At 38.2% G+C, this 19,024-nt stretch overlaps 1 protein-coding gene across 1 annotated transcript in view; it reads right to left on the bottom strand.

Annotated features, from left to right (window-relative positions):
* Positions 1 to 388: 388 nt before the first annotated feature.
* NHLRC2 (NHL repeat containing 2) overlaps positions 389 to 19,024 on the bottom strand; it is a gene marked incomplete at its 5' end in the record, with an annotated part of 25,740 nt that continues 7,104 nt past the window's right edge. Inside the window, 8 exons of the mRNA XM_009071418.1 lie at positions 389 to 654; positions 2,609 to 2,834; positions 3,894 to 4,103; positions 5,656 to 5,778; positions 6,227 to 6,458; positions 6,823 to 6,922; positions 17,167 to 17,296; positions 17,927 to 18,048. Coding sequence (XP_009069666.1) covers positions 389 to 654; positions 2,609 to 2,834; positions 3,894 to 4,103; positions 5,656 to 5,778; positions 6,227 to 6,458; positions 6,823 to 6,922; positions 17,167 to 17,296; positions 17,927 to 18,048 — 1,409 coding nt within the window. The remainder of the gene's footprint in view (positions 655 to 2,608; positions 2,835 to 3,893; positions 4,104 to 5,655; positions 5,779 to 6,226; positions 6,459 to 6,822; positions 6,923 to 17,166; positions 17,297 to 17,926; positions 18,049 to 19,024) is intronic.

Raw genomic sequence — 19,024 nt, 5'->3', positions numbered from 1 at the left:
GGATCTATAGCTACTCTGACAGTATGTACAGTGCAAAGAACTCCTTACAGTAACATCACAAAGTAACACCAGCTCTTCCAAGAGGACTCTAGGAGCTGTTGCTCATTGCTCAGACTGGCACACATCCCACATATTCACAACTGGCAACAGACCCTGCAGTATTACAATGTTATTGCTGCTACTGTAATGCAAAGAAATGAGGTTGTGATGATAAATCTTCCCCTTAGCCTGTAGGGAACTCTACTTCATTTTACCAAGTATATAATTCCTTAGTTTTGCCACAAGCTCCAAGAAAAAAAGAAAACAACAGAGAAAAGTTATCTATTTGCACTTTCTCTTATAGAAATGGTGGACAGCAAAATAAAGCACAAAATTAGCTGTCTTTGGGTTAGTTGGTTAAAAACGTGTGAATCAGTTCAACTTCAGTTGAGCTGCCTTGGTTTGTGCTAGCTATCTGTAAAGGCTGACTGAATGAGACTCCTTTCATCATACAGGCACTGCTACCTTTGCTGCAGTAGTAGAGGCACACTTTGATAGCCAGAATAGCTTCAGCTGACAGACAGCTCCTGGGGAGCTGAAAGGGAACGACAGTTTGAGAGGAAACATCCTTTATTTCTCCCGTCAGACACTGTCCTTGAAGCAGCCAGGTATTATCTGTAAAACAGAACAAATTTTATCATTAGAGTACTTAACACAAGACCTGAAACCTACAGAAAACAGTAATTCTACCTATAGGACAACAAGGACTTTCCATATGCAACATCAGAGGAAATTTCTTTCCTGAATTTTCCAGTTGTGAACCAAAACAAAACCCACCAAAAAACAAGTTTAATTTTCAGATTATTTTATCAGTCATTTAAAGATGAAAAGTCCCATAGCTTTGCATCAGAACTCTAGGTCTATATATAGTGTATCTATATACACTACACCTTATGTAAATGCAATGGAACTGCAATTTCTTTATATACTCTTGAGAGCATATTAAAATTTAACCCGAGATATGAAAGGAAAACTTCTTAAATCCACAGCTACTACACATTATACCAGAGGCCTAATACTCCAGGTAAAATATCTGCCGCAAATGCATAAAACTGCAGGTAAATTTGGCCTTTCCAAACAGCAGTGTTGGTCTTATAAGTGGGTTGGTGCAATCTAGCAATGCTCAGGCTCATTGTTAAAACAAAACTTGAGTTTCACATTTTGTTTAAATATTTAAGAGTATGTGAACTGAACATTGATCCCCACAATACATATACCTAACTCCCTGCACTGTACTCTGTATTCGACTGTGAGATGGATGAAATGCGCTTTTTGGCATTTTTCAGGAAATATCTAAAAGTTGGCTCTAGAATTTAAGAGCTTGAAAAGACTTGTTGAGTTTCAGTTGCTTACATTCTCCAATTTTTACTAACCCTTGCAGCTACCACATATATCTTTACTTCAACAATATCTGCAGATTCTGTAGGCCAAAAAGTGTGCCAACTCTCCTGGAAATAGTATAGTTGTACTCCAAAACCACAAGCTGGGATAAGAAACTATGTTAAATCATGAGGCACATAAACAAATCACAGTGCCTGTATAGTATTTGTTGACTGCTTGTAACAGCAGAAGTATGCAAATATGCATTATAACAAAGTAGGTTCGCAGTGATTAGGTATAAATGTATCTTTAAGACCTTTTTGGAAGAGACAAAAGCAAAAAGAAAAGGAATCTCTTTCAAGAATATGCTTCAGCTTCATGGTAAGCTTTCTCCCAGAAACACACAGTAGATCTGGGATGAGCAGAGGGCAAGCACCTAAGGGGATCATAGAATCACAGCATCAACCGGGTTGGAAAAGACCTCCAAGATCATCGAATCCAACCCTACTGTGGTTACTAGACCATGGCACTAAGTGCCACATCCAGTCTCAGCTTGAAAACCTCCAGGGATGGGGAATCCACTACCTCCCTGGGCAGCACATTCCAATGCCTGATCACTCTCTCTGTAAAAAATCTTTTCCTAATATCCAACCTAAACCTCCTCTGGCAGAGCTTGAGTCTGTGCCCTCTTGTCCTCCTGCTGGTTGCCTGGGAGAAGAGACCAACCCCCACCTGACTCCAACCTCCTGTCAGGGAGTTGTAGAGGGTGGTAAAGTCTCCCCTGAGCCTCCTCTTCTCCAGGCTGAACACCCCCAGCTCCCTCAGCCTCTCCTCATGGCACTTGTGCTCAGTCCCTTCACCAGCCTCGTTGCTCTTCTCTGGACCTGCTCCAGCACCTCAATGTCCCTCCTGAACTGAGAGGCCCAGAACTGTACACAGTATTCAAGATGTGGCCTCACCAGCACCGAATACAGAATCAGAACTTTGCAAACCCTCACTGCAGCTCATTCCAAGAAAGTTGAAAAACACCCATAAACCAATGCAGAATGTATTAATTCAAGCAAAAATCAGCCTATCAGGTATTTGGCTTTTTTTAATGTTTGCACTCCAGCTGTTAAACATCATGACCCCTCACAGGGTCAAATGGGAACACAGGACTAGGATGAACATCCTAATTCATCAGACTGTGATCCCCTGTACTGCAGGAGGTTGTGATATAACCCACTTGTGTCTTAACTAGGCACTTTACCTTCTGCTGTGATAAACCAGGAATTCGGTGCTTCTTCATTCAGCTTTGAATCTGGAGGAAGAGTTAACTTTAATACAAACTGCATTGTCTGGCCAGGAGCTACAGTGAGTGAAGGAAGTTGAACATTTGGTGCAGATTTAGGCAGTTTTGGAAGGTTTGTTGTTTTATCCTTTTGCACAGGCAGGTTATCTGGAACATCACATGCTTCTGGCTTCAGGATAGGCAACTATCAGTAGAAATCAAAGAAAATATTTCTTTTTATTTGTACTGAAAGCAAAGAGACTTTCACAATACAATCACAGTTTCAAAGCTGACAAGGACTAGGAAAACTGACACATGGTATTACAACTATTGGCCTAAAACTCTGAGAGAGTGCAACAATACTATAACAACAAAGGAAAAGGGAAGGACAAAATGCTTTTCTAAAATGAAAATAAAAGATTAATCTAAATAAAATCAATATTTACTATTAAAACCATAAAATCCACAACTACTTTAGGGTATCCCTTAATTTAAAATTTTAACATTTATATTCTATTTTCCCTTTAAATTAAATTTAAAGGTATTTTCTTCTAATCTGGTGGTAAACTGTATGATTCAGGAATAAAAATCCAACAATGCAAACAGCACAGTGGAAGAGCATTTTCCAGAAAAGACAAGAACCAATGTTATATGATATGAAAATGTAAACACACATGAAGACTGTGTACTGTTAAATGCAAGAAGACATTGGACCATTTTGTCATATATGTATTTATCTGAAAAAATCATGAAGATATAATGCCATTGTGAGATGGAGAGGAGCACAACTTGGTTTGTTTACAAATACAGCAGTGCTCAATTATGGCAGTGGTTTTGATCTGACAACTTGGAAACCTGCTATGTATCCTGCTTTAAGCCACTGATCTCCCAAAATCATGTCTTACAGCTTAATTACAGGGCTTGGTAATTGATTACAACTTCCACTGGTTACAAAGTGCTCATTAAATGCTTTTCACACTGAAAAACTGGACAGTACTTTTCAGTAACTCATGTTTCTGTATTACTCTTTTCTAAAAGTTCATCACTTTCTGTTTTCATGCAAAAGTTGCCTTTCCAAAGGCTAAGGCTTTTTACAACTGCTCACAGGCAACGTTTACTTGCCTGATCATCACAAACATACTGTGAATATAGCTACTGTACCCAAAAAGTTAGCTGTATCATTTTTATACCACTTGCTAAAGTCTGTAATAGTAATTTATATCAAGAAACACCACTATCAGCCTGTTTAATAAGTATTACTTGCCATGGAAAGAATTTTGGTTTCCAAATCCAGCACTTTAATCTGATGATTATTTGTGTCTGCAACATACATCAAGCGGCCGTTTTCTTCAACACACAAACCTCCTGGTTCATTAAAAGATGACTGTGTAAAGCTGGAACCAACAACACTGCTTGCTTCTCCTGTGCCTGCCAGGGTAGCACAGTTCTTCATCTTGGGATCTACAACCTTAATCTGAGATAAACAAAGACACAAAAAAAAGCTTCCTGAAAAACAGCCCAGCAGGATCTCGAAGTTCTGTATTATCTTATGCCCCATATTTTCAGAAGCCAGAGCTAACTTAGCTATTAAGATGCTGAGTTATCATTCCTAGATGCTAAGTTATCATTCTTTACCAAGTGACATGTCCCATCTTCCCCCCTCCCCATTTCCTGATGGACTCTACTTCTTTCTTTGGTCTTCATTCCGTGTTCCCTTCTGTCACTTTAAAGGTACCTACCCCTCTGGTACAAAAGCGTGCTGAATGGTTTGTTTTTCTAATGTTTGTTGCCCTCCTGGAAACATTTATAAAATAGAAAGAGCATAACAAAATTAGCACGCTAACTTCTAGATCATTTTTCTTCTAAAAATAGATGCCTGTTTTTCCTTAAAGTAATGGCAAAAAGGTTTATAAATCTCTAATACATTATCTGAAATAAAGTATCATTTGCCACATAAATTTTGATAGGCATTTAGTGTTATATACCTTAATTCTTCAAATTAGACAAATTACTTTTTTTAATGCATTCAATCAGTGTACAGTACCATCTAGACAAGAATGCTTCTATAACATCACATAAGGAAAGTCACACAAACCAATCTCTCCTATCTTGGAGTTCCATGGAGGCAACTCACAATACTTCTCAAAACTCAGGCGGCTTCTTTAAGGGAAAAGCAAATCCTCCTGTTCTCTCAGTTTTATCAAACCTACAGTATTCCTGACTAAGCACTCCTAGGTCTTTTATACTAGTTCAGCATCTTTGCAAAGATACAAGGAAAGAGTCTTTAGTCTAAACTGGAACTTGGCACTTTAAATCTACCTTCTCCAAGAGACTGTCATATCAACACAGAAGAATGTGACAGCAAAACAATGGTAATGAGAAGGACCCATAAGGGAAGGAAGGAAGGAAAGAAAAAGAACCTACAAAGGAACTCATATAATTTGTTTCCTCAGCTTAACAGAACCAAACACAATCTTTGTATGTTACTGAAATAATTCTTTGTAGCAATATTTCCCCTCAGTTCAGGAGGGATATTGAAGTGCTGGAGCAGGTTCAGAGAAGAGCAATGAGGCTGGTGAAGAGACTCGAGCACAAGTGCCATGAGGAGAGGCTGAGGGAGCTGGGGGTGTTCAGCCTGGAGAAGAGGAGGCTCAGGGGAGACCTTATCACCCTCTACAACTCCCTGACAGGAGGTTGGAGTCAGGTGGGGGTTGGTCTCTTCTCCCAGGCAACCAGCAGGAGGACAAGAGGGCACAGACTCAAGCTCTGCCAGAGGAGGTTTAGGTTGGATATTGGTAAGAGATTTTTTACAGAGAGTGATCAGGCATTGGAATGTGCTGCCCAGGGAGGTGGTGGATTCACTATCCCTGGAGGTTTTCAAGCTGAGACTGGATGTGGCACTTAGTGCCATGGTCTAGTAACCACAGTAGGGCTGGATTCGATGATCTTGGAGGTCTTTTCCAACCCGGCTGATTCTATGAATAAAAAATTCTAAGTCTGTATGTAACAAGTCACTATACACTTACCTTATGATTATAGGAATCTGCCACATAGAGCAGCTTTCTTTTCTTGTCCCATGTTACCCCTAAGGGATGCTGCAGCTTTGCATTTATGCCTGCGCCATCCACATCACCGAAGGCAAACAAATTCTGAAAATATATTTTATTTAATTAGTATATTTGATTATTCAACATTGACATGAATTTAAATGATTGTAGTTAAATGGAAATTCACTGACTTTAAAAAAAAGATCAAGACAATTTTAAAACGAGGCTACTGCAAACTGGAAAGTGGATGCTAACCATGGAAATGGAAATTCTCACATCTGAGTTATAAATATGAATCCAGCTACTTTAATGATCACACAATGCTGAATCAAATTGGCTGCTTTAAAAATAAGTGATTTCTTATCTGAGGAGCAACAATCTGCACTACAACCTGAGCGTCACGACTGGCACACATTCGCATTCCAAGCAGTGAAGTTAAGCAATTGATGGCCATGGAAACTGATTTACCCTCTCACCCCAAAAAGTGGTTCCTCCAGGTCAGGCTTGAGGAATATTAGTAGGGCAGTGTGGGGAAGTTTGAAGTGATTACCAATGGGTCTCTCTCTCCTCCTACAAGGTGCTTCACAGCTCCGTCCTTCAGCGAGATGGTTCGCACTGTGCTGCTCTCGCTGTCGGCCACAAACAGGCAGTTCCACGGCTCCTCTGCAGCCAGGGAGAGCCCTGAAGGCTGTGCAAATCCTGCCTTGTGTGGGTAGGCATTGTTCCTGTTCTCTTCATTTCCACTCCCAGCGAATCGCACGCAGACTCCTTGCTTCAAATCACTAACGGAAAAGAGAATCCAATTTCAGTAACGAGTTTGGAATACTTCAGGCATTATGCATCAACAGGAGATACAGAACAAGCACTTCTGAGTTATAAACCCAACTGTATTGCAGTAACTCATCAAATGCAAAGAAAAGTAACATTCAATTACACGAATGCACCTTACCAAGTCATAGCTGTTATGGCAAAAGTAGCATCTTTCATTTCATCTAACAGATGTGGGAAAAAGCAGGCAGACTTTAAAGCACACAGGCCTTTAAACTGAATTATTCTTAGTTTAATCCGATTACCTCTCTTTGGGGTTTCAAAGTTGTTTATCAAGGCAAACAGCATATTCCCATGCCTCTTAGTACAGTGGCTTACCTTCCCTTTGGTAGTTTTCCACCTTCCAACATCAGTGCCCATATCTGATGAGTGCCTGCCATTGCTATCCATAAAACATCATCTTCCTGGGTTCCTGAAACTTTTAAAAATGGATGTGTAAAACCAGATAAAAATTCCCACTTTGGAAATGTTGTATGAAACAAAGAAAACAATCAAACCAACCCTGCTGTCCCTTTACACCAGCTCATCTTTTGCCATGGGGAAGAAAACAAATACAACCAAAAAACCAGAGCAGAGAAGTAGAGCAAGAGAGAGGGAATGTCTTTCATCTATCAAAACCTGCTATTTTTCTTCTGTTTTCTTCCAAGGGATCTAGAAGCTGTGGTTTAATATCCCTACCTGATAAAGGCAATGTTTCAAATGGGATTTTCTCTTTGTAACATTTTGCTGTTGCATCTGTTTCACCTGTTATTTTTGATTCATACCAGCCAACAAGTGCCTATCTTTGCTAACCATGGTTTGGGGTCATGGGGGATGTGTGTGATTTTGATTTTTTATACTAATCTAGTGACAAAATCAGATATTCCAAAAAACTAATGGCAGTTGCTGACAGGTTTTGAAAGGAATAACCATGGCAGTACCATTATACATTATATACAGAGGACATCATGTTTTAAGATAAGGGTAACTGATGCTTGTATGTCATGTGGATTTACACTCTGGAAAACACCAACTGCAGTTTATTCAAACAGTAGATGTGACATGGACATTTACTAATTTCCCTCTGCACCAACCATCTGGTTTCCAAGTTGTTCTGCTTATGCACATACATGTACATGAGGTGTCACAAATGCAAGATGCAGATCTGCAGAGCACTGACCTTCTGATCAAGAAGTGTGAAAGTATGAGTCAAGCACCTATTTTTTTCAACTCAAAGTATAAAACGACTATTCAGCAATCCAAACCTGTAAATGACACAAAGCTTGCCCAGACAATACTCCACAAAGAAAATTATACAAGTGGAAAGCAGAGAACATATATGGCAGAAAAACATGTATGAAGGCAAGTTGTGAAAGACAATTAAGAAATCCCCAACAACCCAAAAGCAAAAGTAATTTACTTATTTTAGCCTTTTCTGAAAATCTTAAGGAACTACAATGGGGAAATTATTATCTTTCTAACACTGTCCCATCTAGTCAGGGACAACATGAACATGTTTGTTCTAAATGAATGTATCAAGTATTGAAATAACTATTAGCCACTCAACAGAAAAATGCTCTCAAATTGCTCACAGAAACTTGTTATTCACATGAACTTAAAAAGCATTATGCATCTCACAGCTGCTCCTGAAAACAATCTTATGGATAACCTCTCCCTCCCAAATATTTTGGAGTTTTAAAATAAAAGCAATGTTATGTGAAACACTTGCAAGCACTTTAAACATGAGTAGTCCAAAAATTGAAATTACCACCATTCCCTCAATTGAGATCCTGCTGGTTTTCTTCTAATTCTGAATCCTTCCTACACTGCACACCACAAGAGTGGGAAAAAAACATCCTTCTGCCCCCAGAATCAATTTCCTTATACTGTGAGCCCTCTTCAGAATAGTACTGGTATGATTTCAGTGTAGTTTATCTTCACCCTTTTCTGTTTCTTCAAACAAGATACAAATTTCAAGACTGTTATCAAACTAACTCTGGTGACTTTCTCCTGAACCTCCACATGGCTCCATGGTTTTACATAAACTACAGCTCCAAAAATCAAGATCAAAATTGCAAAGCACCTAAAAACTTTTTGTTCAGCTTAGAAAGGCTTGCAGAGTTGGAAAACACAAATTTTATGAGTTACTAGAAATGCTACCAAAATGCCAACAATGCCAAAACCACTCCAATAAACAAAGGAATCACTTCGGATTAGAGCTTGTTTCTAAGAGATTTAAATTGAGAAAATGGCCTATGAAATCATTTCACTACTTCCCATATAGTAAATGCTCAACTTCAGGATTTTATATTTCCATTATGCATACCTTGCACTTTTCAGATGTTACTATTCTAGGTATCACAGAATGAAAACTGCTAAAATCACTGGTCTATTCAGAAAATGAGCTTTTTATCTTGCTATGCTGTGCAATTCATTCTGAGAGATCTCAAAAAGTGCTTTGTTAATTATTTAATATTCACTTTGTCCACAAATTAAATGAAGGAGTAAGACTTGGACTGAGTAGTGTTGAAAAATCTGTTCCATTCATCTACCCAATTCTCTAATTCCACACACTGAAAACTCCCTTGTGACAGCTCTGTGTTGAAAAATTGAAAAGGTTTCTTACTCTTGTTCTGCACACTGAAAGATGGATCAAATATGGGTAAAACGTACCACTATTCAATTCAAATGTTACTGAATCTTTAAGATCAATAGAGAGAAGATCCTTTCTTCAGCTAGAGGACAAGACAATAAACGTAAGTAAGATCTCCATAACTGTCATAAATTTTAACACAACTTAAATACTTCCTATTGGATGGCCATTAGAACAAAGCACATGGAAACAGCACAAGAATACTGAATTGTTGGAAGTATGTCAGAGCTTTAGTTGAAAAAAATTGTATAAACCCAGAAAAGTAAAACAAATGCCCAGAGCTGCACAGCGAAGGGATTTTATCACACAATGGTCCCCACATTACGGAGTTTAATGCTTTATTTTCTGAAACAAAAGAAAAACTTTTTTGTTCAGGATAAAGCAGTTTGAGGACATGTTACCATTGTTACAATTGTACTGTTCTTGCAGGAGAAGGGGGCCAGGGAGAACCAGCATGCTAAAATTACAGTAATGCCATCATTATCATAACTCCTTATCATCCTTGAATGGAAAGAATTTATTTTTAAAGAATTTATTATAAAACAACATAAAAGAACAAAGCAGTTCTTTTACATTTATTCAATTAAGCACCACATTCCAACCTAGCTTGAGCTGTTTTAAAAATCCAGTGTAGTTTCTCCTTATTAGGGTATGAGCTTTCTTATCTTTAGTGCTGCCTGTACCAAGGCGAGGTATGGCTTGCAAATGTGCTATACTTATGCTGTAAACACTCACTACTATTGATCTACAGCTCTGAATGCACCAGCATTCCACTGTACATGATACTTCAGTCGTTCTATGATGCTTCAGCAGCTGAACCTGCCTCTGGCATGTATCTGTGTTACAGAATTCACAGTCCTGTCTGTACACATGCACAGCTTCAAACAGTTGGTAACACTCACCACTAACAGTGAGTCGACCTGAACCTACAAAAATTACTTTGTTTTGTATCAGCCAACAGCAGTATCTGTTTAAAGGGACTTCATTCTCAGGACTACCCACACTTCCAGCTTCCCTGTCTAGGCACTGCATGCTTACCTCCAGTCTGGGAATTGAAAGCCTGGGAATCAAAGTCACATTACGTGGCTGGCACCACTGACGTTTTCTAAATAGACTAAAAACATTACTCCTGTCTACTAATTTTATCTTTAAAGGGGACAAAAAAAAACCCCAAGGAAGAAGTCTGTTAGTACACTCATCCTCTGCACATTCACAAGGGCTGTACAACACACCCTCCAGGTTACTGCACCTCTGTGCAGTGACTGCACATCTCACCTGCTCTTAAGTCAGTGAAAGTTTAGCAAATTAAATGCAACTCTGACCGACAGAATGACTAGAGAATTGTTCTTCAGTGAGACAGAGATAGCAAAGCCCCAGAGGATTGCTTTAGAATTTTAAGTCTGGCCTGCTACAAGTACACATCATCCTTTTCGGATGACTAAAAATTAATTTTCTTCTTTTTCCCCTGTGCTGCCTGGCACTCGTTCACATAGTGTTGCATTATGCAAACAGCATAACCCTTTATGAAACAAAATGCTTCTGGAATTTTCCTTCTTAGTTAACATACCTTCCCTCTCATTAAGGGAAATCCTTGGACATAGATACTAAGGGGGTGTCATAGAGTGGGAGATAAGACGGAGCTAAAAATGTTGACTATAATGAAATATTTTGTATTTCTTTCCAAAGTTTTCTAACTCAGGCCTTTAACTGTAATAGCAGCAAATACTTCTAAAAAATCCAAAGCAGAAGACAGAGCATTTGTAAACATGAAAGAACTAGTTTGGATTATTTAGTGTTGGGATATATCACTATAACAACAGAAGAAGCTAAGTCTCACTATGTGTTTTACTCATTCCTAATTAAGCACAGCTCACGCACACACTTGAGGGTACTTCAGCACCACATCTCCCTTGACCTCCATCACCCACATTCCATATTCAAAAGTGCTTTCAGCATCAAATGAGAACAGTTAGAAAATGTGCCTTGTTCTGATCCCAGCATGCCTGACAAAGCCTCTGTAAGACTTGTTAGGGATGTTTATTTTCAGCAGTTTTGCATCTGGAATTTTGCACTAAAAACCATACCTGATACCTCAACTTCTCTTTAGAAATCTAATTTGTAGTTTTAGCTTCTATATCATGAGCATAGATTTAATTCACAGAACAAGATTATAGACTGTGGAACAAAGAGAATGAGAACCATCACTCCAGGTATAAATGTCAGAATCTTTTTCTAGAGAGTAGTTTCAGGTCATGGACTTCAAAATTATTCTCAGTTTGACATCTTTTGAGATGGTAACTCTGCTAATCCAACTGCTTTTTTACTGCAGAAAGCAATCATCATCATCATCATCATCTTCATGCATTTTATCAATATGTAGAGAAGCTCAACTTAGAAAAGTAGTCTGTCAAACTAAATTGTGTGAAATTACTGTTGATTCAATCACAACTCCCATTAAAACCTTATGTTAAGACTTTAGTCTTTGTATGCCAAAGGTTTATCCCAAAGTGCTAATGTAAGTATCTAATTTCTTAACCTGTTTCTACAGTGAACACATGAAACACTAATTTTTGTTGCTATTACTATTCACCAATACCATAAACTGTGTAATCTCTTACTTTTGGCTCAGAATACAGAATCAGAGCATTCAGTCAACAGTTTAACTTGATTCCTGTAGACACAAAGTGTCTTGGGCAGATGGCACAAAAGACTACTAGTTCTAGAAGTTTATCCCTTGTCAGTTTTCTCCCAAATGCTTAAAGAAAATAATAAAAAAACCCAAGGCATAAAAAAGCCAGTAAAGAACCTGTATATAAATTGCATTAGTACATGTGAAAACTTCAGTTAAATCAATTTTTCATCTGTGTGATTCTGTCAACAGCATGAAGCTGGTTAAACCACTCAGACAATATACAGAAGACAATGCACTTCAGAAGTCCTCCCAAGGCAGGACTGGGTAAGGTCCTGCTTCACTGCAGCTCTTCACTGTAGCTTCTTCATTTCATACTTCTCAAAAGACTTTTCCACCTTAAACAGTACTCACACAGGAATAAAACCCTATTCTCCTATAATAAAATCTGTATCTCCCACTTGACTTCAACCCTATCTTTAATGCAGTTACTTTTTCTTTGAAATTTCATGAATTTTAAATAAAACATAATTGCCATTTACAAGCAATTTAGGTTCCAGCTCAAGAAGAGAAGACAGACAATGCTGTTTTGTGTCAATGGTGTCTCTAACATGATTTTCTGTGGAAATGGACTTGTATAAAGGCAAATGCAGCCCAAAGACGAACGGAGTGTCTTGGAGTTTGCACTTTGCATAGGAAACTGCTAAAGAGATGAGAAGACCTTTTGCACTTCAGGTAAATTCACATTGCTACATCATGCAGCCATATTACATATGAGATATACAAACATAGTACAGTTTAGAGGAATCCAAGTTTTGATTTGTCCAGAGAAATGATATGGAATTAATGCCTGATGATCACAGAATCAGCTCTTTTACTGTCAGCTATCACCAAGGAAAATTCCTTTCATGGAGCAGTGAAGGAAGGAGCCTCAGTGACAGAGTGAGACCAGACAGGAAGGAAAAAGAAGAGTGACATGTAGGAAGCAAACTCTCCAGATACATCAACTGTTTGTGTCTGAACTGTCTGTATGATCTGAGCTCACCCAGGAAGTGCTAACTGCTTGCTGCTGAAGATCACTTCTTTATTTTGGGTTTTTTGGTAAAACTAGGGAAGAATCACCATGAGCAATTCAGACACAAAAAAAGAGTGTTTCCTCTGGAATGCAATGGTACTAAACAACCCTTTAGCAGAAACACAGAGAGGGGAGAAAAAAAATCTTACATACTTTTGCCTTTTAAGGGCTATAAAAATTGTACCAGCACAGTAAGGTACTGTACTTTCATTTCATTTTAATTATATCGATGTAAAATCTAAACTGACATAAAAATTTCCAGCTAGTTTCCTAAAAGCACGGTGAGTACTGTACTTGGGAGTTACTATATTTTAAATTACAATCATGCAATTTAAGCTCAGATTTTGGAATGTGAAACACACAGTTATGTCACCAAGCACAGGTCATTGTCCTGTTCCTTCCACCAAGAATGCAGCTATCAAGAACATTTCACACTCAAATCAACTGTGCATTAAAGTATCACTTGCTTTCAACACCCACTAAATAAAAATAGAAAGGGACAACAGAGAAAGCTAAAAAAGCACACAGTAATTTTGTAATGTAAGTGCTAACCTGCCCCTTGTATTTCCTGCACAATCTATGTCAATGCAAATTTCAACACCAACTTCTACAAAGCCAAAATATAATCCATGGAGTTCATTCAAGAATTTTAACAGGAGGGTAAAACACAATCTCAGAGGCCACAACTAAAGAAATAAAAATGATGACAAGGAGGAATAGTCTATCTGAATCCTACCGTGTGTTTTGTCTCCATTAACTCCCCTGCCTTAAAGGGAGACATTTGTGCCAACTTTCTTTTAAATGGTATTTCACACTCACTTAATCCCTTTGTCTCAGACTTCAGCATCTGTGTAAAATGGGCAACAAAAAGCCACTTATGAAAATAGTAGGAGGATGCTCACAGGCAATGCTACTTAGTAGTATCTGTTCTGAATATTAACTTACCCACATCCTCATGAAGATTTTTTCAATATTTTTCATTGCACAACAAGCTATATACTAAAATTTTAAACGAACAATGAAGTCTTTTAATTGATCAATACATACTCTGTATGTAGGAGGACACTCAGGAAATAACAATGATACAGAAAAAAATTTTCATTTAAGACAGAATCTTTCTCCTTGCTTTGATAAAGGTCAGCACAAGCTGTTCATTACTATCTAGTGTAGTGCACAACCAGCTTAAACATTTAAACTTCTTTTCTTCTCCCTTTTATGTTCTGGACAGCATGGCATAGGACACTGAAAGGAAATTCACAGAAACATCACTTGCTTAGAAATTATGAAGTCCATATTAAAAAGTCAACCACAAATCTTCTGAAAAGAAAAAAAAAAGCCTCTTGCACACAGTTTAAGCTACATAGATCTAAGGACAATGGGAAACTAAGCTGTTATTTCCCATATGCCACACCAGTTAACACAAAAGTCAAACTTTTAATTTTGCAGTAACGAACCTAAGTTGTTGAAGTACATGTTACCTCCTGCAACTCACACAGAGATAGACATAAATATATGTTAAAATAGGATACTGCTGTGTGGATGCAAACAAAAGTCATTTTTGAAACTCTCATTCATTATTTCACCCATCCAAATGCCCAAATAGACACACAGTTTTAACTCCTAACTAGAGGGTATCAGCTTGGAGGACAGCACTCTGAGAGGCACCAACACAAGGCTGAGTCTCTGTGCAGGACAGGAATGATTTCTTACAGGACTGTGCTTCCCACGCCTTTACCGAATAACAAATGCATCCTATGATATCCTGGATAGTAACAGAAGATCCTACTAGGCCCAAGCAATTTGCTGTAACAATACAACTTCGAAAAACTCTGCTGCATTGTTGAAAAACTATTTTGATGTCTGGCAACAACTTAAGGAAGTCACTGCAGCTCATGACAGGAAAAATGCTTGTTGAAAAAGTGCACTGCAGACTACAAGACAGTCCTGGCTCCTCCTGCTCTGGGACAGACTCCTGTTTGCATTCTACTCAATCCAACTCTCTCCTTATAGTTTTCTAAACAGCTTTATACTGCTATTACAGTAATCTATATTTTTCCCCTATTTTATCTATTCGGCTTATTATCCTCTCAAAGGAAGAATTTAAATTGATTTAATCTCTCTTTAACTGACAGTTTGTATTATATTTTGTAGCAATCTAAATAGACAACTGACTAGTAGGCTCTAAATCAGTATGAAAAAATCTGCACTGGTGTGAACAGAGTGCACTCAGAAGATCTGACTTTTATGCAAATGCTTATTAAGATTCAGCAGTTGGTGTGGAATAATGCAGATGACTAATCCTCTACAGGTGACTAACTCGCTAAGTACTATGTTCATGTTGATAACAATTATCATATCAATTAACATTTAACAAGCAGAGCTCTCAAAAATAAAAAGTATCAACATATATTCAACTACTGGCAGAAGCAGAGGAAAGCATCATGAAAAATTAAAAGTAAAATTATAGGATACTTTGAACAGTTCTGTTCACCAGCTTAAGTTTCTGAAGAGCTAAGCAGTTATTAGTCTCCTCTTTGCTGACCTGTGAAACAGCTCTGCAATAACATCCCACAGAGATCAGCTTTCTCTGGAAAACTACACCATCTAGTCACACAACTCTGCTGGCTCACAAAAGGAAAATCAGATTGGATAAAATTCAGAGAAACTCATGTCTGCATTAATAACAACTTGCATCCTGTGAGATTCTCTTTCAGGTATTTCTCCCTTCTCTTGCAAGTAGGATTCCATGTGCTTCAGACTGTAAGGGGTTTTGGTTTTTGTAGAAGACATGTTAATAAAAGTTTTACACCTAAACATTTATCCTAGCTGCTTCCTTAAGTACTCAATGCTGCTGGTGGTATTCTGTCTGTACTCACAATGTACTTGTACTAGAAGACTTCTATACTATAAGCATTTATGAAATAGCTTCATGGACCCATGGGAGCAAGTCCAGAGGAGGTCACAAAGATGACCTGAGAGGTGGAGCACCTCTGCTGTGAAGACAGGCTGAGAGAGTTGGGGCTGTTTGCCTGGAGAAGAGAAGACTCCTGGAAGACTTTAGAGCACTTTCCAGTACTTAAAGGTACAAGAGACCTGAAGTGGGACTGAAAGAGGTCAGGTTTAGGTTAGATATTTGTAAGGAATTCTTTACTGCGAGGGTGGTGAGGCACTGGCACAGGTTGCCCAGAAAAGTTGTGGATGCCCCATCCCTGGAACTGTTCAAGGTGAGGCTGGATTGTATTTTGAGCCACTTGGGCTAGTGGAAGGTGTCCCTGCCCACAGCAGGAGGGTAGGAAATAGATGGTATTTAAGGTCCTTTCCAACTCATTCCACAATTCTAGATTTCCTTAAACTTGAGTGTTTTCCTCCCTCGCAACTGATCCAAGATTTTAACAAATGCTTCCACATCAGTAAAATGCTATCATTTACTAACCTTGCAAATCACCTCTAATTTCAAGATACTGGAGGTAAATCATGCTACTTCTCCACCCCATTCATCTGCAGACTCAAGAAATCTCAATACTGGAAGTCAATTTTTTATGCCTGAAATACCAACCACAGGGTTTTATGCCACATTAAAGCACTGTTCTCTCATTGTTAAGAACTGGCATCTGCAACTTCTACATTATTTGAAAAGGAAACATTAGAGAATTGTGTATCAGCTCACAGTTAATAACAGCTGAAAACATGGCAGTTATGACATGTCATGTTCAGGTGTGTGTTAAGGGAATCAGGAAAGAAATCTACTTCAGTTCTCAGAAGCTGATTCTTGCATCCTGCTACACAAAGATTTATTTTACCTCCTGATGCTTGCAAGGTTTGTTCTGGGGTATTCCCCTCCTATCTGACTGGCTCTATCATGATCTGGAGTCTAATGATTTTCTGTCACCTAAACAGGAATAAACAGAGGATCCCAGCTAAAATTATTTTTATTTCCTAAACTCAAATATTTACAAGTGGTCAGACATGTCTGTATAGTCAAGGAAAGGAACTTCTAGACAATGCTCACTTCCTGTAAAACATACCTGCTTCTTAAGTGATCCTGGCATAAAGCACAGACCTGACAAAAGCAATCAGAATTTCTTTCTGTACTGGATCCAAGTAAGTGCATAACTTGCTACAAAAGAATTTTTCTTCCATCAAGCAACATTTCAGGAGCCAAAGCAAAACTGCAGTTATCACTTGCAATTGAAACTACTGTTTTTTAGACTCACTTGGATAGTAAATCTTTACTTTTTTTGTATCTCAGATTAATACCAAAAGAGGAAAACATTAAGCAAAGTCATGTGTGTAAATATGAGATGTTAAACTCAACTGATGCAATACCTGAATTTCCAAAGACCACATCCCATGGAGAGCTAATAGGCTGTTCTTCTCCTTTTGCTCCACCTTCCTTATCAACACCTTGTATCCCAATGCCTGCTACAGTGGTCACCACCTCTAATTCCAGGTCAATCTACATGAAGCAAAATGACACAGATTTAATGTACAAAATTAACTTGACTGAAGTTACAGTTTGAGCTAGTGTCAAATACACAGAAATTTTGCTGACAACTAGAAATGAAATCCTAACAAAGGTCAGGTGTTTGTTTATGTAGGAAAAACCTTTCAAGCATTTAATTAAAAAGAATCCACATGCAGCCAATGCTGACCTGAAAGCATTTCAGAGATCCAAGCAGCTAACGGAAATTTAGATATTCACTGAACCACAGCAGCACAATAACTTTAGATAAGAATCTGATGCTATTGGAAGTGAAACAAAACCAGTTTTTGCTTCCAGTACTAAGAATAGATGTTTCTCATAACAGGAAAGTAAGAGTGACTAGAAAAAAAATCCCAAACAAAACCCCATTATACTATAATGAGCAGCTAAGCTCATCTTCATTTGAAAGGAAGCACAAAAGTATCTGCAGCCCTTAAAAAAAAAAACCAACCCTGCACAACAGCATTTATTTATAAGGCACTGGACCAAATGTACTTCCTGATGTTAAGGGTATTCACTAATTCATTTGGTGTAAACTTTCACCTGTGCAAGCAGAGCAGAGGATAAGAGAAAAAATTTTGAATTTCCTAATGGAATATTTACCTTCCTAATTAGGTGATTTTCTGTATCAGCTACATAAATAACATTATTTTTTATAGCGATCCCTTGTGGGGAGTTGAAAGCTGCCTCGGAAAATCTTCCATCTCTCTTCCCACTGTTTGGACCTAAAAATGAAACAAAGCAAATTCATACCTAATTTCAGAAAAAAAAAGCCACATCAAAAATAAAGTGCATACATTTAAACCTGTAAGAGAATCACATATGCTAAGAGCTGCTTTCACAGCACCTTGGACAGTTTACCTCACTTTAGTCTCTGCGCTATGCAATTACAATAGTCTGGTGTTACTAAGGTTTGAACTCATTCTGCTCAAGTTCTCTGCTTTTTTTAAGCTCATCTTCCAAAGAGAAGTATTAACAGGGCTCTAAATTGTTTGAGAAGGGTCTTAATAGGGCTCTAAATTGCACTAAAGGACAACAGCAACAATGAAACACAAAAAATGAAAAATTGCAGCTTTTTAGTTCCTGACATCAAAGCAAACCAGCAGGAAAAACTTTAACTTCCAAAACTCAACTCCATTCCATTGGTTTGGATTTTGATGTAATCAGAAATGAAACTAGTATTTGATTAGCAACATTTTCTCATTAATAACAATAATTAGGAAGAAGCTGACATGGAACTAATTACACAAAGAACAGTGAGAATGATGGAGTGTCAGTCTTCTGCACAGAACAATCAAGAAGAGAGAGGAACATGACCTGAATATAACAGTTTGAAGGGAAGCATCGTATTTCAGAGGGAGTAGCATTTAAACTGCATTAGCAGCATGTGTCAGCGGAAGACATTTAGGTATGAGTTATGAGTGTATCATGATTTATGATGCAAATACAACAATTTCAACCTTTGTGCATGCCCACATTTATTACTGCATTATCAACTTCATTACATTGTTTTCTGCCCACTGAATCATTTAACTGAGTCACCGAAATACACAAACTTTTACAACCTACCGCCAGCTTAGATATTAACAGACAGGAAGGACTGAAGTATTGGTGTCAGATTCCAGAAGTTCCCCTTGTGTCAGGGTGCACACCCACAGGGAAGGGAATAGCACAGAGTGTCACAGGAGGGACGGGTACCAG

The sequence above is a fragment of the Acanthisitta chloris genome, unplaced genomic scaffold (genome assembly GCF_000695815.1).
Source record: "Acanthisitta chloris isolate BGI_N310 unplaced genomic scaffold, ASM69581v1 scaffold19583, whole genome shotgun sequence".
Classification (NCBI taxonomy): domain Eukaryota; kingdom Metazoa; phylum Chordata; class Aves; order Passeriformes; family Acanthisittidae; genus Acanthisitta; species Acanthisitta chloris.
The sequence above is the reverse complement of the archived record's forward strand: the minus strand, read 5'-3'. Positions and strand labels throughout refer to the sequence as shown.